General features: G+C 65.2%; 3 protein-coding genes across 6 annotated transcripts in view; 2 read left to right on the plus strand and 1 right to left on the minus strand.

The window, feature by feature from the left end:
- ABCA2 (ATP binding cassette subfamily A member 2) overlaps positions 1 to 10,572 on the plus strand; it is a 23,444-nt gene extending 12,872 nt beyond the window's left edge. For 2 of the 3 annotated variants that reach the window (XM_035015402.1, XM_035015403.1), the window contains 33 exons: positions 255 to 445; positions 634 to 784; positions 858 to 1,062; positions 1,195 to 1,359; positions 1,447 to 1,627; positions 1,717 to 1,929; positions 2,052 to 2,248; positions 2,333 to 2,515; positions 2,746 to 2,930; positions 3,055 to 3,175; positions 3,472 to 3,711; positions 3,794 to 4,000; positions 4,250 to 4,352; positions 4,454 to 4,773; positions 4,854 to 5,067; positions 5,162 to 5,267; positions 5,361 to 5,472; positions 5,562 to 5,622; positions 5,703 to 5,877; positions 6,051 to 6,166; positions 6,245 to 6,392; positions 6,721 to 6,844; positions 6,949 to 7,081; positions 7,171 to 7,288; positions 7,629 to 7,807; positions 7,879 to 8,020; positions 8,108 to 8,242; positions 8,361 to 8,464; positions 8,545 to 8,637; positions 8,750 to 8,852; positions 8,920 to 9,057; positions 9,128 to 9,334; positions 9,780 to 10,572. In XM_035015402.1, coding sequence (XP_034871293.1) covers positions 255 to 445; positions 634 to 784; positions 858 to 1,062; positions 1,195 to 1,359; positions 1,447 to 1,627; positions 1,717 to 1,929; positions 2,052 to 2,248; positions 2,333 to 2,515; positions 2,746 to 2,930; positions 3,055 to 3,175; positions 3,472 to 3,711; positions 3,794 to 4,000; positions 4,250 to 4,352; positions 4,454 to 4,773; positions 4,854 to 5,067; positions 5,162 to 5,267; positions 5,361 to 5,472; positions 5,562 to 5,622; positions 5,703 to 5,877; positions 6,051 to 6,166; positions 6,245 to 6,392; positions 6,721 to 6,844; positions 6,949 to 7,081; positions 7,171 to 7,288; positions 7,629 to 7,807; positions 7,879 to 8,020; positions 8,108 to 8,242; positions 8,361 to 8,464; positions 8,545 to 8,637; positions 8,750 to 8,852; positions 8,920 to 9,057; positions 9,128 to 9,334; positions 9,780 to 9,815 — 5,106 coding nt within the window. In that variant the 3' untranslated portion in view covers positions 9,816 to 10,572. Of the gene's footprint in view, positions 1 to 254; positions 446 to 633; positions 785 to 857; positions 1,063 to 1,194; positions 1,360 to 1,446; positions 1,628 to 1,716; positions 1,930 to 2,051; positions 2,249 to 2,332; positions 2,516 to 2,745; positions 2,931 to 3,054; positions 3,176 to 3,471; positions 3,712 to 3,793; positions 4,001 to 4,249; positions 4,353 to 4,453; positions 4,774 to 4,853; positions 5,068 to 5,161; positions 5,268 to 5,360; positions 5,473 to 5,561; positions 5,623 to 5,702; positions 5,878 to 6,050; positions 6,167 to 6,244; positions 6,393 to 6,720; positions 6,845 to 6,948; positions 7,082 to 7,170; positions 7,289 to 7,628; positions 7,808 to 7,878; positions 8,021 to 8,107; positions 8,243 to 8,360; positions 8,465 to 8,544; positions 8,638 to 8,749; positions 8,853 to 8,919; positions 9,058 to 9,127; positions 9,335 to 9,779 lie in introns of those variants that run through there. The other variant, XR_004681171.1, reaches the window with a different exon arrangement.
- A 3,872-nt stretch (positions 10,573 to 14,444) lies between these two features.
- Positions 14,445 to 16,492, plus strand: CLIC3 (chloride intracellular channel 3). The gene is made up of 6 exons (XM_035016630.1): positions 14,445 to 14,512; positions 15,319 to 15,428; positions 15,513 to 15,638; positions 15,771 to 15,877; positions 15,959 to 16,134; positions 16,210 to 16,492. The coding sequence occupies exons 1-6, from the start codon at positions 14,477 to 14,479 to the stop codon at positions 16,366 to 16,368; spliced, it is 714 nt and encodes a 237-aa protein (XP_034872521.1). The 5' UTR covers positions 14,445 to 14,476; the 3' UTR covers positions 16,369 to 16,492.
- Positions 16,493 to 17,088: 596 nt separating this feature from the next.
- Positions 17,089 to 18,696, minus strand: PAXX (PAXX non-homologous end joining factor). Of its 2 annotated transcripts, XM_035016631.1 has the most exons (7): positions 18,515 to 18,694; positions 18,374 to 18,434; positions 18,079 to 18,128; positions 17,808 to 17,998; positions 17,661 to 17,729; positions 17,408 to 17,492; positions 17,089 to 17,294 (listed from the first exon to the last, which is right to left on the minus strand). In XM_035016631.1, exons 1-7 carry the CDS (start codon positions 18,640 to 18,642, stop codon positions 17,255 to 17,257), a joined length of 624 nt encoding a protein of 207 aa, XP_034872522.1. In that variant the 5' UTR covers positions 18,643 to 18,694; the 3' UTR covers positions 17,089 to 17,254. The 2 variants fall into 2 exon arrangements, with proteins under 2 accessions (XP_034872522.1, XP_034872523.1); XM_035016632.1 differs by lacking the exon at positions 18,079 to 18,128 and having other exon boundaries at positions 17,808 to 17,958; positions 18,515 to 18,696.
- Between the last annotated feature and the right edge of the window lie 1,026 nt (positions 18,697 to 19,722).

Below are 19,722 nucleotides of genomic sequence, written 5' to 3' on the forward strand. Positions count from 1 at the left end.
TGGAGGTGGGGGGCAGAGGTGGAGGGGGATGGAGGTGGGGGAGATGGGGTAGGGGGCAGAGGTGGAGGGGGATGGAGAGGTGGAGGGGGATGGAGGGGTGGAGGGGGGGGGAGGAATGAGGGCGGAGGGGAGGCTGCAGGCACCTTTCCCTCCCTGGGGCCTGGCTGGCAGGGTGGAGGCAGGTCATTCCTTCCAGCCGTCCCACCCCAAGTGCCGAGGCCTCCTGCCCCAGCCCGCTGTGCACCTGCCCCCAGGTGATGAAGACCATGGGCCTGAACAACGCGGTGCACTGGGTGGCCTGGTTCATCACCGGCTTCGTGCAGCTCTCCATCTCTGTGACGGCACTCACGGCCATCCTCAAGTACGGCCAGGTCCTCATGCACAGCCACGTGCTCATCATCTGGCTCTTCCTGGCCGTCTATGCCGTGGCCACCATCATGTTTTGGTGAGCACCGTGTGGCTGGCAGCGGGCTGGGAGGCAGCCTTGCTTGAGTCCTGGCAGAGTATCCCTTGCATTCACCCAGAAACCCGGACACACCCCAGGAGGGACGTCCCGGGAGGGCTTCGGGCTCTGCACTGAGGGCCGGGTGTGGCTGATGACCCGTGGCCCACCCCCCGCCCGCCCCGCCCTAGCTTCCTCGTGTCTGTGCTGTACTCCAAGGCCAAGCTGGCCTCGGCCTGTGGCGGCATCATCTACTTCCTGAGCTATGTGCCCTACATGTACGTGGCAATCCGCGAGGAGGTGGCCCACGACAAGATTACCGCCTTTGAGAAGTGCATTGCGGTGAGGGTCATGGGTGGTTGGGGTGCGGGGGGGGTGCAGCCTCCTTCCCCCACTGACACCACTGTTCCCTCAGTCCCTGATGTCCACAACAGCCTTTGGCCTGGGCTCCAAGTACTTTGCCCTGTACGAGGTGGCAGGCGTGGGCATCCAGTGGCACACGTTCAGCCAGTCTCCTGTGGAAGGCGACGACTTCAACCTGCTCCTGGCTGTCACCATGCTGATGGTGGATGCGGCCGTCTACGGCGTGCTCACGTGGTACATTGAGGCCGTGCACCCAGGTACCAGCTGACTCCGTGGAGGGGGAAAGGAGAGGGTGCGTGGCTCCCTGGGGTGGGTGGCGGGCACACGGCCCGGGCTGGACAGCAACCCCAGCCTTCGGTCAGCCTCCCTTGTGCTCCGCCCACCCCTAGGCATGTACGGGCTGCCCCGGCCCTGGTACTTCCCGCTGCAGAAGTCCTACTGGCTGGGCAGCGGGCGCGCGGAGGCCTGGGAGTGGAGCTGGCCGTGGGCACGGGCCCCCCGGCTCAGCGTCATGGAGGAGGACCAGGCCTGCGCTATGGAGAGCCGGCGCTTGGGTGAGGCAGGTGCCAGGGTGGTGGCTGGGGCAGTCACTGGGTTTTGGGGGCCCCGGGCAGCCGTAGCTGACCCGCGCCCTGGTGCAGAGGAGATGCGGGGCATGGAGGAGGAGCCCACCCACCTGCCGCTGGTAGTTTGCGTGGACAAGCTCACCAAGGTCTACAAGAACGATAAGAAGCTGGCTTTAAACAGGCTGAGCCTGAACCTCTACGAGAACCAGGTGGTGTCCTTCCTGGGACACAACGGGGCTGGCAAGACAACTACCATGTGAGCGTCAGGGCAGAGCCCTCACCAAGCGGGCGGCAGGGCGGGCTCCCTGCAGGAGGTGGGGGTCGTGACCCTGCACGCCCGCCCAGGTCGATCCTCACTGGCTTGTTCCCACCAACCTCGGGGTCAGCCACCATCTATGGGCACGACATCCGCACGGAGATGGACGAGATCCGCAAAAACCTGGGCATGTGTCCACAGCACAACGTGCTCTTTGACCGGCTCACGGTGGAGGAGCACCTCTGGTTCTACTCGAGGCTCAAGAGCATGGCCCAGGAGGAGATCCGCAAGGAGATGGACAAGTGGGTGGGGTGGGGAGGGGGCCGAGGGGCTGGGGCAGGGCGGGGCCCAGAGGCGACCCCAGCGTCGCTGGCTTCCAAGGTCCAGGCCCCACACGCCCGCTCCCACCCTGTGTGGCCCTCAGGATGATCGAGGACCTAGAGCTCTCCAATAAGCGTCACTCACTGGTGCAGACGCTGTCAGGTGGCATGAAGCGCAAGCTCTCTGTGGCCATCGCCTTTGTGGGCGGCTCCCGCGCCATCATCCTGGACGAGCCCACCGCAGGCGTGGACCCTTATGCACGCCGAGCCATCTGGGACCTCATCCTGAAGTACAAGCCGGGTGAGCAGGGCGTGGGGCGGGTGTGGGTGGCCCCCACCTGGCCTACCGGCCCAGCGCCCTGACCCCGATCCTGGGCTCCCCCAGGCCGCACCATCCTGCTGTCCACCCACCACATGGATGAGGCCGACCTGCTCGGGGATCGCATCGCCATTATCTCGCATGGGAAGCTCAAGTGCTGTGGCTCCCCACTCTTCCTCAAGGGTGCCTACGGGGACGGCTACCGGCTCACTCTGGTCAAGCGGCCTGCTGAGCCTGGGGACCCCCAAGGTCTGTGCAGAGGCTGCCTGAGCCGGCCTGGGGCCCCGCCTACCCCAGGACCCCTCCTCCAAGCCCAGTGAGCTTAAGCGGTGGCCCCCACCGCCGCCCCAGTGAGCCTAGTGCGCCTGCTCGGGCCTGGGGCTTCTCATGCCCCCTCTTGACCTGGCTGGGCCCCTGTAGAGAATCCCCCCTCCGGCAGCCCCTGAGCTGGGCTCCTCTGCATTCCCCTCCCTTCCTAGAGCCAGGGCTGCCAGCCAGCCCCCCAGGCCGCACCCAGCTGAGCAGCTGCTCAGAGCCCCAGGTCTCCCAGTTCATCCGCAAGCACGTGGCCTCCTGCCTGCTGGTCTCGGACACCAGCACAGAGCTCTCCTACATCCTGCCTAGCGAGGCTGCCAAGAAGGGGGCCTTCGAGCGTCTCTTCCAGGTGTGGGGTGGAGCGGGCTCAGGGGCGGGGGCCTCTCCCAGGCGCGGGGTGGAGCGGGCTCAGGCGCGGGGGGCATCCCTGCGGGGGGCCGTGCTGCAGTGGGTCACGTGCAGCCGTTTCACAGCACCTGGAGCAGAGTCTGGATGCGCTGCACTTGAGCAGCTTCGGGCTGATGGACACCACGCTGGAGGAGGTATTTCTCAAGGTGTCAGAGGAGGACCAGTCTCTGGAGAACAGTGAGGCGGGTGAGAGGTCCCCGAGCTGCTCGTCAGTCCTGCCCCCACCCCCGGGGCCTGAACCTGGGCTGGGGCTGCTCACTCTTCCCCTGTTTTGGGGGACCAAGGGCTCTGGGTGGGAACAAGGTGCCACGATTCCCTGCCAGGCTGACTCGGGGGTGAGGAGCTTGGGCAGGTAGGTGCCATGGGACTTGGGGCTCCCCATGGCGAAGTGGGGCTGAAGGTGGGTGGGTGACCGTGGGGACTGGGGTCCCAGGCAGGCCTGAGCCCCGCTTCTCCCCTCCCTGGCCCCTCGGCCACGGCAGACGTGAAGGAGTCCAAGAAGGACGCACTGCCGGGGGCGGGGGGCCCGGCCTCGCCGGGGGAGGTGCACGCTGGTGGCCTGGCCCGGTGCACGGAGCTGGCGCAGTCTCAGGTGTCCCTGCAGTCCGCATCATCTGTGGGCTCTGCCCGTGGTGACGAGGGACCCACCTACGCAGATGGCCATGGCGACTACCGTCCCCTCTTTGACAACCTACAGGACCCTGACAACGTCAGCCTGCAAGGTGGGGGGCGGCTGGGTGGGGCCGGGCAGGGTCCCTGGAGGGTGGCGCGGGGCCGCCTGCTCAGCCCCCACTCCCCGCGCAGAAGCCGAGGCAGAGGCCCTGACGAGGGTCGGCCAGGGCAGCCGCAAGCTGGAAGGCTGGTGGCTGAAGGTGCGCCAGTTCCACGGGCTCCTGGTGAAGCGCTTCCACTGCGCCCGCCGCAACTCGAAGGCGCTCTCCTCCCAGATCCTGCTCCCCGCCTTCTTTGTCTGCGTGGCCATGACTGTGGCCCTCTCCGTCCCTGAGATTGGTATGGCTGCCGGGCCAGGCAGAGGGACATCGGGGGCCAGCGTCCCACTGTGGCGGGAATCACCCGCTCTGGGCCTGGGCACTGCATCCGAGACCGGCGGGCACTCTGCGCGGCTTGTCTGGGACTCATGTCTCCTTGGGACCCAGACCCCAAGCTTGGGCCCTGAGGGTCCTGGGGAGGCGGGACCTGGGCCTGGGGGCCACTGGTAGGCGATCAGAGCCCGCTCAGCTTCCCCGTGCGCCCCTCCAGGTGACCTGCCCCCGCTGGTCCTGTCACCCTCCCAGTACCACAACTACACCCAGCCCCGCGGCAACTTCATCCCCTACGCCAACGAGGAGCGCCAGGAGTACCGGTGAGGCCGCCTGCCAGGCAGCCGTGGCGGCCCAGGGCTGGGTGAGGGCGCGGAGATGGGCAGGCACGTCCCCACCCAGACTCACACTGCGGGCTCCCCAGGTTGCGACTGTCGCCGGATGCCAGCCCCCAGCAGCTGGTGAGCACGTTCCGGCTGCCGTCGGGTGTGGGCGCCACCTGTGTGCTGAAGTCTCCGGCCAACGGCTCCCTGGGGCCTGTGCTGAACCTGAGCAGCGGCGAGTCCCGCCTGCTGGCCGCCACGTTCTTTGACAGCATGTGCCTGGAGTCCTTTACGCAGGGGCTGCCGCTGTCCAACTTCGTGCCGCCTCCACCCTCCCCCGCTCCGTCCGACTCCCCTGTGTCCCCAGAGGAGGACCCGCTACAGGCCTGGAATGCTTCGCTGCCCCCCACCTCCGGGCCAGGTATGGGCCCAGCAGGCTGCCGGGGGTGGGAGGCAGGGGAAGGTGCGGGCCTCAGCTGACAGTACCTGCTACGCCCACAGACAACTGGACGTCGGCGCCGTCCTTGCCACGCCTGGTGCGGGAGCCCATCCGTTGCACCTGCTCTGCGCAAGGCACCGGCTTCTCCTGCCCCGGGGGTGTGGGTGGGCGTCCACCCCAGATGCGGGTGGTCACAGGAGACATCCTGACCGACATCACCGGCCACAATGTCTCCGAGTACCTGCTCTTCACCTCTGACCGCTTCCGGCTGCATCGGTGAGCCGGGCGGGAGTTGCGTGCCGGCTGTGGGCGAGGGGGCAGCCCACCTGCTGCATGCCGGGCCTCACTGCCCCGCGCCCTGCCTGCCCAGGTATGGGGCCATCACCTTTGGCAACGTCCAGAAGTCCATCCCAGCGTCATTTGGTGCCCGGGCCCCAGTCATGGTGCGGAAGATTGCGGTGCGCAGGGCAGCCCAGGTGAGCCGTGCAGCCCGGGCCCGGGGCGCCCAGCTCTCGGCCGAGGTGGGCAGGAACCCACAGGGCTCTTAGGGCACTTCTGGGTCCCTCCAGGTTTTCTACAACAACAAGGGTTACCACAGCATGCCCACCTACCTCAATAGCCTGAACAATGCTATCCTGCGCGCCAACCTGCCCAAGGGCAAGGGCAACCCTGCGGCCTATGGTGAGTCTAGGCGGGGGGGTGGGGGCAGGCGGGGCCGGGCCGGGTGGGCGCGGAGCAGGTCCCTGAGGCCGCCTTCCCCTGTGCCCTAGGCATCACTGTCACCAACCACCCCATGAACAAGACGAGCGCCAGCCTATCCCTGGATTACCTGTGTGTACGGGGCAGGGAGGGCAGGGCTGCTGCTGTGGGACTCGGTGCCCGGCAGGGGCTGATGGCTGCCGTGCCCCCAGGCTGCAGGGCACGGACGTGGTCATCGCCATCTTCATCATCGTGGCCATGTCCTTCGTGCCAGCCAGCTTTGTGGTCTTCCTGGTGGCCGAGAAGTCTACCAAGGCCAAGCACCTGCAGTTTGTCAGTGGTTGTAACCCCGTCATCTACTGGCTCGCCAACTACGTGTGGGACATGGTGTGCCCCTCCCCGCGTGGCCGAGGGCGGTTCCCATTACCCCTAGACCCCTGCCGTCCCATGACCTTGTCTCCTGCCAGGCCCACCAGCCCTGCCCCTGGAGCCCTCACTCCTGCCCTGGGGCCCCTCACCCCTGCACCTGGGCCCCTTACCTGCCACTCCTGCTCTGGTAGCTTAACTACCTGGTCCCAGCCACCTGCTGCGTCATCATCCTGTTTGTGTTCGACCTGCCGGCCTACACATCACCCACCAACTTCCCTGCCGTGCTCTCTCTCTTCCTGCTCTATGGGTAAGGGGGAGCGGGCGGGAGGGTGGGCCTGGGGTGGGGGCGGGCCACCTGGTGACGCCTGCCCCCATCCACCCACAGGTGGTCTATCACCCCCATCATGTACCCGGCCTCCTTCTGGTTCGAGGTACCCAGCTCAGCCTACGTATTTCTCATTGTCATCAACCTCTTCATCGGCATCACGGCCACGGTGGCCACCTTCCTGCTGCAGCTCTTCGAGCATGACAAGGTGGGGCAGGGGGGCCGCGGGGCACAGTGGGCAGCAGGGCAGGGGGGCAGCGGGGCACAGTGGGCAGGGGGGCCGCAGGGCACAGTGGGCAGCAGGGCAGGGGGCGGCGGGGCACAGCGGGACAGCGTGGCAGCGGGATGGTGGGCACAGCGGGCGTCAGGGCAAGGGGACGGGGGAGGCAGGGCAGTGGGATGGCAGGGCACAGCGGGCAGCAGGGCAGGGGGCAGCGAGGCGCGGTGGGCAGGGGGGTGGCGGGGCACAGTGGGCAGCGGGGCACGGCGGGATGGCGGAGCCCAGGCTGTGCCTGTGACCCCCTGTGATACCGCAGGACTTGAAGGTGGTCAATAGTTACCTGAAAAGCTGCTTCCTCATCTTCCCCAACTACAACCTGGGCCATGGGCTCATGGAGATGGCCTACAACGAGTACATCAACGAGTACTACGCCAAGATCGGTGAGTGGGGTGCAGGTGCCGTAGAGGGTCATGTCCCCAGAGATCGGGATTTGCAGGTGTGGGGGGAGCCCCCAGGCGCAGGCCCTGAGCCGGCTGCCCCACAGGCCAGTTTGACAAGATGAAGTCCCCGTTCGAGTGGGACATTGTCACCAGGGGCCTGGTGGCCATGACGGTCGAAGGCTTCGTCGGCTTCTTCCTCACCATCATGTGCCAGTACAACTTCCTGAGGCAGCCACAGTGAGTTGGGGAGTTCCAGGAGATGTGGGGGCCACAGCAGATCGGGGAGCACTGGGTGATGGATGGCACAGCCTGCCCTGTCCCCACAGGCGAATGCCAGTGTCTACCAAGCCCGTGGAGGACGATGTGGACGTGGCCAGCGAGCGGCAGCGGGTGCTGCGGGGGGACGCTGACAATGACATGGTCAAGATCGAGAACCTGACCAAGGTGGGCCAAGTCCTGGTGGGGCTCCGGGGGGCGGGGCCCAGGTGAGAGCGTGTTTCCAGGCAGGGGTGGGGCCCAAGTGGGGGCGTGTTTCCAGGCGGGGGCGGTGCAGATGGGGGCGTGATTCCAGGCAGAGGCGGGACCCGGTGGGGGCGTGTTTCCAGGGGGCGGGGTCCAAGTGGGGGCGTGTTTCCAGGTGGGTGCAGGGCGCAGATGGGGGCGTGTTTCCAGGCCGGGCGGGGCCCAGGTGGGGGCGTGTTTCCAGGCCGGGCGGGGCCCAGGTGGGGGTGCGGCCTGGCGAGTGCTTGGCCCTGCTGAATGGGCTGAGCCCTCCCCACGCCAGGTGTACAAGTCTCGCAAGATCGGCCGTATCCTGGCGGTGGATCGCCTGTGCCTGGGCGTGCGTCCTGGCGAGTGCTTTGGCCTTCTGGGCGTGAACGGCGCCGGCAAGACCAGCACCTTCAAGATGCTGACGGGTGACGAGAGCACAACGGGGGGCGAGGCCTTTGTCAACGGGCACAGGTGCAGGCGGGCGGGCGCCTGGGCGGGTGGGGTGACCGTGGCCGCTGGTGCTGATGGCACGGTGTCCGCAGCGTGCTCAAGGAGCTGCTCCAGGTGCAGCAGAGTCTGGGGTACTGCCCGCAGTTCGACGCCCTGTTCGACGAGCTCACGGCCCGGGAGCATCTGCAGCTGTACACGCGGCTCCGCGGCATCCCCTGGAAGGACGAGGCGCGGGTGAGGGGCGCCCGGGCGGGGGGTTGGGGGGCGGTTGGGGAGGGGCTGACGGGAGGGGCGGGCCCTGATGTCGGTTCTCGCCCCCAGGTGGTGAAGTGGGCCCTGGAGAAGCTGGAGTTGAGCAAGTACGCCGACAAGCCCGCGGGCACCTACAGCGGGGGCAACAAGCGGAAGCTGTCTACAGCCATTGCCCTCATCGGGTACCCCGCCTTCATCTTCCTGGTGAGCCGGGGTAGGGGGTGGGCCCGTCTGCACCCTCTGGTGAGCGGGGCCGGAGGCAGCGGGTTGGGCCACCTGGGGTGGAGCGGGCTGCCACGGCTGAGCCTGGCACCGCCCCCAGGATGAGCCCACCACGGGCATGGACCCCAAGGCCCGGCGCTTCCTTTGGAACCTCATTCTGGACCTCATCAAGACGGGGCGCTCGGTGGTGCTGACGTCCCACAGGTGTGTCCCTGCCCTTACCGCCCCTCCCCACCACACACCGTGCCCCACCCCACCATCCCAGCCTGTGTGTCTGCCCGCAGCATGGAGGAGTGCGAGGCGCTGTGCACACGTCTCGCCATCATGGTGAACGGGCGCCTGCGTTGTCTGGGCAGCATCCAGCATCTGAAGAACCGGTGAGCCGGGCCAACGGTGCCAGCCTGGGGTGGCGGGCTGTGGGGTCTGTGGCAGGTGGGGGACAGGCTGCCCTGGCGGCTGGGGACTCGGGGCCACAGGCCTGTCCCACAGGTTTGGAGATGGCTACATGATCACGGTGAGGACCAAGAGCAGCCAGAACGTGAAGGATGTGGTGCGGTTCTTCAACCGGAACTTTCCAGAGGCTGTGCTCAAGGTGGGTGGGGCCCCGGGGTAGGGCTTTGGGGCCTGCTGAGCAGCCTCTGACCCCCTTGCCCCCCCAGGAGCGTCACCACACGAAGGTGCAATACCAGCTCCAGTCGGAGCGCATCTCACTGGCTCAGGTGTTCAGCAAGATGGAACAGGTGGTGGGCGTGCTTGGCATCGAGGACTACTCCGTCAGCCAAACCACCCTGGACAACGTGAGTGCTCCAGGTCAGGGGCGGGGGGCCTGGGCTGGCCCCTGCTCACCCACCTGCCCCTGTCCGCCAGGTGTTTGTGAACTTTGCCAAGAAGCAGAGTGACAACTTAGAGCAGCAGGAAACAGAGCCACCCTCAGCCCTGCGGTCACCCCTGGGCCGCCTGCGTAGCCTCTTCCGATCCCGCTCAGCCCCCACGGAGTTAAGGGCGCTAGTGGCTGATGAGCCTGAGGACCTGGACACAGAAGACGAGGGCCTCATCAGCTTCGAGGAGGAGCGGGTGAGCCGCCTTGGTAGGGTCAGCCTGGCCACAGGGCTCGGGTTCTGCAAAAGGAGAGGTGTGGGGGAGGGCCGCCTGGGGACCTCTGCTGTCCTGAGCTCAAGGGGACAGAGGGATTCCTCTGATACTTAGGGCTAGGGTAAACACCGGAGGCCCCAGGCACAGGCAGATACAGACTCACTGCAGACCGCACAACACGTTGGGAGCTTGGAGGGATTTCCGAGACGGGCAGAGCAGAGTAGTGGGGAGCAGAGCCTGGGGACCGGGGAGAGCTGGAAACACTGCAGCGACCTGACCTGGCCAACAGACGCCACAGGAGGCTTCACCACTGAGGGAGAACTCCAGAGGGACAGAGGAGGGGTACCCAGTCCCACACCGGGGCTGGGGGGTGGGGGTGTTTGTGGATGCGCCCCCAAGCCCGGCCTGCCTGCCTTCTGCCCACCAGGCCCAGCTCTCCTTCAACACGGACACACTCTGCTGACCACCAGGCGCTGGCTCAAGGACATGCAGTGGGGACAGAAGTCAGGCGGTGGCCGAGGCCCCACCCCGTGCCCCCAGTGCCCACCCACAAGGCCCTGGAACGGGAGGTCCGGGACCTAGGGCTTCATGCCCCCTCCAGCCCCTCACCTGTCCTCAGCCCTGCCTGAGGCCACTGCGCTGCCCTCCCCTGATTGTGCCAAAGGTTGGCCTGGCCCTGGGCTGCGCACACCCTCACCCTGCTCTGCCTTAAAGCCTTGGGGTCTGGCCGGCCCCTCGTCTCTGCCCCTTTCCAGCTCTGCCCGCCACCCCTAGGGCCACTGGGGTGACACAGGCCACCAGGTACTACCAGACTCTCTGCTGGCTGGGCCTGACCTCCTGAATGGGCTTTTCTCTGACCCTCAGTACTGATGGGCCAGCCTGGGGCTGAGGTTGGGGACTGGGGTAGGTCCTGTCCCCAGGCCCTTATTTATTTTGCTTTAGGAAGAGGCTTTCTCATCTTGCTGTCGTGCAGGGAGGCCCCCACCTGAGGGAAGCCGTGGGCGTGGGCCAGGGAGGGGCTGCCTCAAGGTGGGGGGCCCGGTGGCAGGAATGGAGAAGCTGGACCCGCTGGCCGGCAAGGGGCCAGACCCCCTCCCCACCCCCTCCAGCTGCCATTGCTCTCCCTCCCAGCTTGGCCCCCTGCACACCCACCCACCGGGAGCCGGACCTGTACATGGCGCACAGATGTTTGTTTTAAATAAACAAAAAAGCCCATGCAAGCCTGCGCATGTGGAGTGGGGTGTTGGGGTGAGGACGGGCCCCCTTGATGCAAGCTTATGGTCTCTGCCTCACAGGCACAAATGCAGTGTCCCCGAGCGCTGAGGCCAGAGTGAAGGGAAGGTGGCCGGGTTAACCAGGAGGAGGGGGTGGGGCCCCTCATCCCTCTAACAGCTGTTGGGGCAGAGGCAGGGACTGTCCATCACTCCCCTCCCCTGCCCCACTCACACAGCCCGGACTCCCTGCCTGGAGGCAGGTCTTGAGTGGGCCTCTTTGTGCCAGGTTGCCCACCCTGGGGCTGTGCACTCCCTGCCACCTTCTCCCCAACCCCTGGGACTCAGGGCCCACTGAGGGCCCACAGGCCAGCTGTGTGTGCTGGGCTGTGTCCATCTCCTCCAGGATGGGGGGGCTTGCAGGACGAGGTGATCTCTAGGCGAAGAACCAAGTCCAGGAGGGAATATCAAAGGTTGGGGGCAGTGTGGAGGCTCCCAGGAATGGGGGGGTGGGGCGCTCCGCAGCGATGGACCTGGAGACAGGCCACAAGGAAGGGTCCCAGAATCAGCACCCCTCAAGCTTGGCCATGGTCAGTATCCCAGCAGAGACCCGTTCAAGGGGACTGGAAGGGACACAGAAGACTCCCCAGGAGGATGAAGGGTCATGTGAAGAGCTTGTTTCTCAAAACCTTTTACCCCAGTGGGGGGTGGGCTGCAAAATGGTGGTTTTCTTTTTAGTCTTTCTTGTTTTAAGATTATTTATTTATTTATTTATTTAGAGTCAGGGGAGGCGCCCAATAAAGATTTTTTTTTAATTGTGGAAAAATACACTTAATATTTACCGTTTTAACTCTTGTAAGTGTACAATTCTATTGCTGTCATTTTTACGCTCAAACTATCCTGGATATGACCAGTGGGACTCCTGCATGGTGACTTCCGTGTCCTTTCGACTTGTCCTGGCCATTTCTTTTGGAGACTTCCTTTCTGTTACAATGTCCAGGTCTGGGGTGCCTGGGTGGCTCAGTCGGTTGAGCGACTGCCTTCGGCTCAGGTCATGGTCCCAGGGTCCTGGGATCGAGTCCCGCATCGGGCTCCCTGCTCCGCGGGAAGCCTGCTTCTCCCTCTCCCACTCCCCCTGCTTGTGTTCCCTCTCTCGCTGTGTCTCTGTCAAATAAATAAATAAAATCTTAAAAAAAGATTCGGCCATTTTCCAAGGAGCCCTGGTTCCTCTGGGCAGAATGGTATTTGGAACCCCTGTCTAGACTCCGGGTGGGCTCACCTGGCTCTCTCAGTGGGCAGAGCCAGGAATCACCTGTCCACGGTCCTGCCACGACCCCCTGCCGCCACAGGGCCCCTCCCCGTCCCCCTACAAGTCTGTGTCTCCTTTTGGAACAGACTGTTGAACACTGCCGTGAGGGGCCCCCAGCCAGGGCTCAGGAGAGAAGTGTGGCCATGCATGGATGAGGCCAGGTCCAGCTGCTCCTGGGACTGCAGGCCGAGAATGCCCCCCACCCTCCCAACCCCCGGAAGGAAGGGAAGGGCGGCCGGGCGGCGGCAGGGAGGTTTGCTTCGGGCCCTGCGTAGGTCAGGGGCCAAAGTTGGTGACTGTGAGCTTCTGGTCTCATTCATTTAAAAACACTGCCTACGAAATCATGATAGGAAATTCAAAAGGTCTGAGGACGTCCTCTTGGCTTTTCTCAGAAGGATAGGAGCAGACCCAGACGGACACATACTGATGCAGTGTTTTTCAGCTGGGTCGGTTTTTTCTCTCACTGCTCTTGGTGTGCCATGGCTGCCGGAAAGTACCACAAACGGAGCAGCTTAAAACAACAGAAATGTAGGGGCGCCTGGGTGGCTCAGTCGGTTAAGCGGCTGCCTTCGGCCCGGGTCATGATCCCAGGGTCCTGGGATCGAGCCCCGCATCGAGCCCTGCATCGGGCTCCTTGCTCAGCGGGGGGCCTGCTTCTCTCTCTCTCTCTCCCTCTGCTTGTGCTCGCTCTGTCAAATAAATAAAACCTTTAAAAAAAAACCCCAAAAAACAGAAATGTATTCCCTCACAGTCTGGAGGCCAGAGGTGCAAGATCAAGGTGTGGGCAGGGCTGGTTCCTTCGGAGGCTGTGGGCAAGGGTCTGGTCCACCTCTCCCAGCTGCTGGTGGTTTTCTGGCAACGTTCCGTGTTCCTGGCTTTGCGGACACCACCCGACCTCTGCCTCCATCCTCGCGTTGCGGCCCCCCGCCATGTGTGTCTGTGTCCAAATCTCCCATTTATGAGGACACAGACTGGGGTAGGGCCCCTCCTGATGACCTCATTCTAACATGATGACTTCCGTAAAAACTCTGTCCTAATGTCACATTCTGAGGTGCTGGGGGCTAGGACTTCCACCGTGAAGTGGGGGGGGGGGCACAATTCAGCCACGACACCACCAAACCTGAGACTAGAGAGACTCACCTCCTCTGTCTTCTTCTGTGAACATATCAGGACTCTCCCACAGACGGGGTGCTTGCCACCCAGAGGACAGCACGGATCTGTGTATATGTCCCTCGTGCATTTACAGGGACACTTGGGGCTGATTCCCAGGGGGCTGAACCGTCTGGACAGTCTTACCAGCCCACAGCCACCCGAGCGATGTGTCCTCACACCCTCGCTGAGCACGTGGTTACCTGCCCATTGCAGCCCTGAACCCGGTCCTGTCCTAGTTTGTCTCTTGAAATAAGTGTGACGTGAGACTCCCACACACCCTGTTGGGTGTTGGTAGATTTCCTTTTCTCTGAACCACCTGGTCACTGGTTCATTTCCGATTTTCTACAGACGGGCAAGGGTATTTTTATACACACAGAAATACCCGTGGGACGGCTGGTGAGCACCTGCAGCTGTGGAGGGGCCTGGGGCCCCTCCCTGGGGCTGCGGTGCGCGCGGGGGAAGCAGATGAGCAGGCCGAGCCCCCGCCACGTCGTGGAGAAGCAGTAGAAATACTGGTGCCCCTGGAGGGCAGCCCGGTGCCCAGCTCCAGTCTGTGTCCGGGAGCCCTGAACGGTCTGGGGCCCCGGCAGAGCCCTGGGGGAGGAGGCAAAGGTGCGGGGCAGATCCCCAGCTCTGCCACTGGGCGGCGCGGAGCCTTCGTAGGCCCCTCCCTCGGGGCACGCCGCCCCCCCGAGCTGCGGGGGGTGGGCGGGGGCGGAGAAGGTTGGGGGGGTGCGCACACAACGTCCCCGCGTCGGTTCCTTCCAGCCAACGGCGGGGGCGGGCGGACCCATGGGTCAGGAGGTTGTGGCTTCTAAATGTCCCGGTGCTTCTTCTGAAAGGTTAAGAAGGGGAAAAGCCTGCCTGGAACCCCACCGGCAGGGCAGGGGGTGTGGGGTCGGCCGGCCAGGGCCACCTGAGCAGGCCAGCAGCACTCCTGGAATGTGGGTAGGACTGGGGGGCGGGGCTCTGCCTGGCCGAACTCGGTGATGGGAGGGGCGTCCCTTCCCAGGAGGTAGGCAGATTGGGAAACTGAGGCTGGGGCCAGGCTGTTCCTTTCTCCTACCCCCACCCCAGCTTTCTGGGGGGGCGACAGACAACAGGGTGTTCCCTGCAGGGAGGGTTGTGGGGTTCATGGCGGGCATGATTCTGATCCAGAGCTGCCCTCTTCCCAGACTGGCACCCTTCTCTCCCCACCTCCGAGTCCGTTGGTCTCCACCTCCATCCCACACACCCCCTTGGGGTGCTGGGGTCCCCAGCACCGCCAGCCCTGCACACTCAGTACCCCCACAGTCACACCTTCATGCTTGGACACGGAGCCCTAACCGCCTGCACGGTGACTCGTCAGGGCGGGCCCTGGGCTGGGGAGGGCGGGGCACCCCGGGAGCCTAAAAGGGCTCTCCAGGCCCCCACCCCTGCCTCGCCACCACTGCGCCACCACAGCTCCCAGCCATGGCGGAGACTGCCAAGCTCCAGCTGTTTGTCAAGGTGCCACTGGGCCAGGAGGGCGGCCTCGGGGATGAGTGTGCTCTGGGGGGGGCTCTGCTTCCGGGGCAGGCAGTGGGTCTGCACCGTCTCCCTGGTGGTGAGCTCAGGCAGCCCTACAGAGGCTGAGGAAAGAGGGACCAGGACTGGAGGAGGGCCCAGTGAGCTGTCCCCAAGGGCGTGGGGGTGCCGACTCCCAGCCTTGGCTCCGGGACCCAGCCCAACCCCCCTGGAGAAAAAGCCCCTAGGTGGGGAGGTGCCAATCCGACAGCCGGCGGCCAAGGCCCAAGTGGAGCTTGAGGTCAGTGCAGCAGCAGAGGGGGGCTGGGCCAGGTGATCCCCTGATCCTCGCATCACTGCCCAGATCTGTGGATCCCTCTGCAGGGGCTGCCAGACCCTGGTCTCCTCCCCACTGTCGGGGCGTGGGACAGAGTGTGCTGCTAGTCACTGTCCAGTTTGGCAGGTGAATTACTCAGAAAACAGCTCACTCGGCCCACCCCCCCCTTGTGACCAGCCTGTAGGACCTGGAGAGCAGGAGCCTGGCCTCCGCCCAGGTGCTGATGATGAGGGTCAAGGGGCCAGGCTCCAGAGCTTGGGTCCCACCCCCGTGTCCCTAGGAGGTGGGGAGGCCCCTCCCCACCTCCCGGGGACCCAGTCAAGGGCTCTCACCCACCACTTGTCCAGGCTGTGCCCAAACAAGCTGGAGCCCTGGATCATTCCAGGCTCTTGGCAGTGGGAGGTAGGGTCCTCATTGGCCGAATTCTTAGGTCTGCTCTCTGCCCCGGCCCCCTCTACTCCACCCACCCCAGGCGAGCGAGGATGGCGAGAGCGTGGGACACTGCCCTTCTTGTCAGCGGCTCTTCATGCTCCTGCTCCTCAAGGGCGTGCCCTTCACCCTCACCACGGTGGACACTCGCAGGTGAGCCCCCTGTCTCCAGGGGAGCCACTCCCTCATCTCTGGCCCTTCTGACCAGTGGCTTCCCCGCCTGCCTCATGCCCACAGGTCCCTGGATGTGCTTAAGGACTTTGCTCCTGGCTCACAGCTGCCCATCCTTCTCTACGATGGCGATGCCAAAACGGACACACTGCAGATCGAGGAGTTTCTGGAGGAGACACTGGGGCCCCCTGAGTGAGGGCCCCGGCCTGGTGGGAGGGGCGAATATGGAGCCCCCAGGGAGGAGCCCAGGAAGAACCCTGAGGGTCGGGCAGGGCAGGGGGCGCGGCACGAGGGTCTGACCAGAGATTCCCTAATTCCCCGTAGATTCCCCAGCCTGGCACCCCGCTACAGGGAGTCCAGCACAGCGGGCAACGACGTCTTTCACAGGTTCTCCGCCTTCATCAAGAACCCGGTGCCCACGCAGGACGATGGTGAGGAGGGTCTGGAGCCACGGCGGAGGGGGGCGGGGGGAGTTGGCCCAGGCCCCGCCCTCACTGCGCTCCCCGCCCCAGCCCTGTACCAGCTGCTGCTGCGCGCCCTCACCAGGCTGGACAGCTACCTGCGCACGCCCCTGGAGCACGAGCGGGCGCAGGAACCGCAGCTTCGTGAGTCGCGCCGCCGCTTCCTGGACGGCGACCAGCTCACGCTGGCTGACTGCAGCCTGCTGCCCAAGCTGCACATCGTGGACGTGAGTGCCGGGCGCGGGGCGCGCGGGGGGCCGCGCTCCACAAGGCCCTGACCGCGTCGCGCCCCTCGCCCGCAGACGGTGTGCACGCACTTCCGCCAAGCGCCCATACCGGCCGAGCTGCGCGCCGTCCGCCGCTACCTGGACAGCGCGTTGCAGGTGAAGGAGTTCAAGTACACGTGTCCGTACAGTGCTGAGATCCTAGCGGCCTACCGGACTGCCGTGCGCCCCCGCTAGCCCTTCCCCACCGTCTACGGCCACCCCCTGCCCACTCTTCTACAGCCCCATAAAGGCACCTCTGCCCCAGTGAGCGTGTCCTGACCTGCGAGGGACCAGAGGGCCCTCGATTTCTGCCACCCCCAAAGCCCCACCATGGAACGCACAGCTCCACGTGATCGCCCAGAATGACAGGGGTGGAGAACCCAGCAGGTGGTTCTGCCCATCCGTCCACTCACCCTATCAAGGGTGGTGGGGGACTGGATTGGGCTCCCAAACCAGTCAGGCCAGGGTGGGGCAGCAGGATGGCCAAGGAGGGTGGGGAGCAGAGCCCATCCTGGGCACCCAGGGGCTCTAGGCCAGTGGGTGGGGCCAGCCCACATTCCTCAGTCCTGCCCGAGGGAGCAAGCCACCGTCTGACCTCCACAGGTCCTAGTGTGTGTACAGTGCGGGATACCCATGCTGTGCCCTGTCGGGTGGGGTCTGGGAGAGTGAAGTGTGTGCCTGGAACAGCTGGTAACCGAGTTCCAGCCTTGAGGAGCCCTGCCCTGCCTTCCAGGCCCTGGGCTCCTGTGAGAACCAGGCAGGAGCAGCTGGATGAGCCTGGAGAGCTTGGGGCCTCCTCCTCCCAGGGACTGTGGGGGCTGTGCATCTGCTTACATACTCTGGCCCTGTGCCAAATCACAGGCCCCGGGAGATCCCTGACCCCTCTCCCCCAGCCAGCCCCCAGAAGTCAGAGCATGACCCGTGCCTTCCTCTGAGGAAGCATTTATTTGATGGAGAAGGGGTTTGAGGAGCAGGTGTGTTCCCACCGCACAGCAGGATGGGCAGGTGGCGACTGTGGGGTCTCAGAGGCTATCCCCACCTCACAGGCAGATTCCTGGCAGGGTCACACTCTGCTGCACCTTCAGGGGCTCTCAAAGTCTACACCGGTGGCTGGTTTCTTACTGGGAGAGAAAGGAAAGTGACACTGTGGTGTTATTGGGGGGGGGGGGGGCAGCGGTCCAGGGCTTGACCCTGGGCCCAGGAGGGAGGGACGGGTGGGTGAGCGGGTGAGTACCTCTTGAAGCCGGGGTTGATGAGGGACTCTCCTGGACACCGCCTCCTGACCCCGAGTCCAGGGCCGCCTCTCTGAGGATCCGGGTCTGAGGGAAACAGAACAGGAAGGGGGTTCCTGCGTCTGGTGCAATTCCAGGGCCACAACCCCCCCTCCACATGCATCCTCTCTCTGGAGTTTGAATCTGGTTCTGGGGAAAATGAGTTGCAGAGGGAAGAGCACAGCCCCAACCAAAGTCCTAGGTGACAGGCCTTACCTGGTAAGAAGAGCTGAGGCCCCACCAGACAAGGGCTCTTTCTGGGGCTGGCAGCTGTCACCTCCACAGCTGGGGAAGAAAGACAAGAGTGAAGGCACGAGCAGGGGGGCCCTAGTGAGGCCTCAGGGCACGCCCTCCCCGCCCCACCTGCCAGCTGACTCTTCAAGGTGCACACTTGGGCGGCCAGGCTCAGTGTCAGCGCCTGCAACCTGGAAGCTGCCTCTGGGCCCGGCACCTTGGAGAGGTCAAAGTCCAGTGCTGAGGGCCCCCCGGAGAGGGTTAGGGACGCTCCGTCCTCCTGCAGGGTGAAAGTCACAGCTTGCTGCTCGCAGGCTGCCCTAGGAAAGGACGGCTGCTGAGTGCCGTGTGCAGATCCCCTTGCTCCACACCCACCCTCCCTCCCTGCTCAGGGGCTCACCTGAACCGGGGGGTGATCTCCTCAGCCGCACTCAGGCCAAAACGGGCTTTCTACAGGGCACAGGGGCTGGTCACCAGCTGCTCAAGACCCTGGAACCACCCCAAAACTGCCTGACCCAGAGCCACCCGGGGCGCCGGGCCAATCAGGACTACAGCTACAAAGCTGGGGGAAGGGTGTCCAGACACCCCGCCCCCCGGGGGAACCCCAGACCGCCCCCCTCGATCTCCTAGGTGGACTGCAGTGCAGGAAGGGGTGCTGGGGGCTTCCAGGCCCGCCCAGGAGCCCCGCTACCCACGAGGGCCGCCAGGCTGTCCGCCGTGAAGCAGGTGCTCCAAAGCTCCGCGGCGTCGGTCACACTGTGGGGGGAGCGGCCGTCAGATGGGACCGCCCGCCGAACTGTCCGCGCCCCCAGAGCCCCGCGCACCGCGCCACTCACTAGAGGTTGAAGTCGCCAGGGCCCCCGTCCTCGCTTCCCTCCCCCTCGCAAAAGCACACGAAGCGCGGGGGCCCGGGGCCCGGCGGCAGCGTGCAAAGAGGCGGCGACAGCGGCGGCGGCGGCACCATGACACCGCGGCGAGCGGAGAGCCGGCCAGGGCGGCCGCAGGCCTAGGGCGCCTGCGCGGCAGCCGGCTCCGGAGCCGGGGGCGGGGCCCGCCCCGAACTGCGCCCACGGGGCCTGCGCGGGGCGGGGCTTACGGCCCCGGCCCGGCCCCGAGGACCCTGGACGCGCGCGGGGCTGGCGGCGCGGGGCGCGGCGGACCCAGCTTGGGGCGCAGGGCGGGCTCGGTCTCGGGCGGGGCGGGGTCCCCGGGCTGGCCGGTCGCCAGCGCTGTCCGCACGCCCGCGTGGAGGCCTCTGCGCGCCTCCGCCACCGACCCCCGCAGCTGCGCGCCCGCCACCCGCCGAGTCCGCGGTTCCCTCCGTTTGAGCTTCGCCCCCGGCTGTCCCAGCGGCCTCCTCCTGCCTTCCACACCGGCTCTCGCCCTCCCCGAGATATTTCTCAGGTTGTCTTCAGGTCCACAAAGGTTCCTAACGCCGAACTGTCTAACAGGTCAGAATACAAAAGTGAATAAAGTTGGGCAGTTCGTCCGTTCCACAGCATTTGCCGGGCACCTCTTTTGTGTCTCCTGGTGTCCTAGGTCTCGGGCACACCTTCACCAGCAGACAAGGTCTCTGGTCGCCTGGAGCGCGTGAGATCTAATGGGATGGACGAATAATAAACACCGGAAACATGAGACTCTCAGGTAGCAGTTTGAGCCATGTGAGCTGTGACCTGGGCAAGAAGGGGGCCGTGCGCGCCAGGATAGGGGATCCCAGGCAGAAGGAGCAGCCATGGAGGAAGGCCCACAGTGGGCACAGCACAGTTGTGCTCAAAGCTTTGCAAGAGGGCCAGGGTGACCCCAGGGCGGCCCTAGGGAGGACGGGCTGGTGGGTTTTCAGGCAATGCTGATGTGTCCTCCACGGGCCTGCTGCCAAGCCTGGCCCCTCCCCGACCTTCCCCTGGTTGACAACCTCAGGCTCCTGCTTCAGGGCCTTTGCCTGCCACCCCATCCCCCAGACTCCCATGCTTCCTTCACGTCTTCAGTCAAGGGTCACCTTCTCAGTGAGGCCTTCCCTAGTCACCTTACGTTAAAGGTCAACAGC

This window comes from Mirounga leonina, unplaced genomic scaffold (genome assembly GCF_011800145.1).
Source record: "Mirounga leonina isolate KUSES-001 unplaced genomic scaffold, KU_Mleo_1.0 Mir_170, whole genome shotgun sequence".
NCBI lineage: Eukaryota > Metazoa > Chordata > Mammalia > Carnivora > Phocidae > Mirounga > Mirounga leonina.

Excerpts from the sequence above, each read along its gene's own strand:
- CLIC3 (XM_035016630.1), top strand. The coding sequence starts at position 14,477 with ATGGCGGAGACTGCCAAGCTCCAGCTGTTTGTCAAG. Across the intron at positions 15,429-15,512 it reads ACCACGGTGGACACTCGCAG|GTCCCTGGATGTGCTTAAGG; the intron begins GTGAGCCCCCTG and ends TCATGCCCACAG. Across the intron at positions 16,135-16,209 it reads CCAAGCTGCACATCGTGGAC|ACGGTGTGCACGCACTTCCG; the intron begins GTGAGTGCCGGG and ends CCTCGCCCGCAG.
- PAXX (XM_035016631.1), bottom strand. The coding sequence starts at position 18,642 with ATGGTGCCGCCGCCGCCGCTGTCGCCGCCTCTTTGCACGCTGCCGCCG. Across the intron at positions 17,999-18,078 it reads GAGATCACCCCCCGGTTCAG|GGCAGCCTGCGAGCAGCAAG; the intron begins GTGAGCCCCTGA and ends GTCCTTTCCTAG. Across the intron at positions 17,730-17,807 it reads CTTGAAGAGTCAGCTGGCAG|CTGTGGAGGTGACAGCTGCC; the intron begins GTGGGGCGGGGA and ends TTTCTTCCCCAG.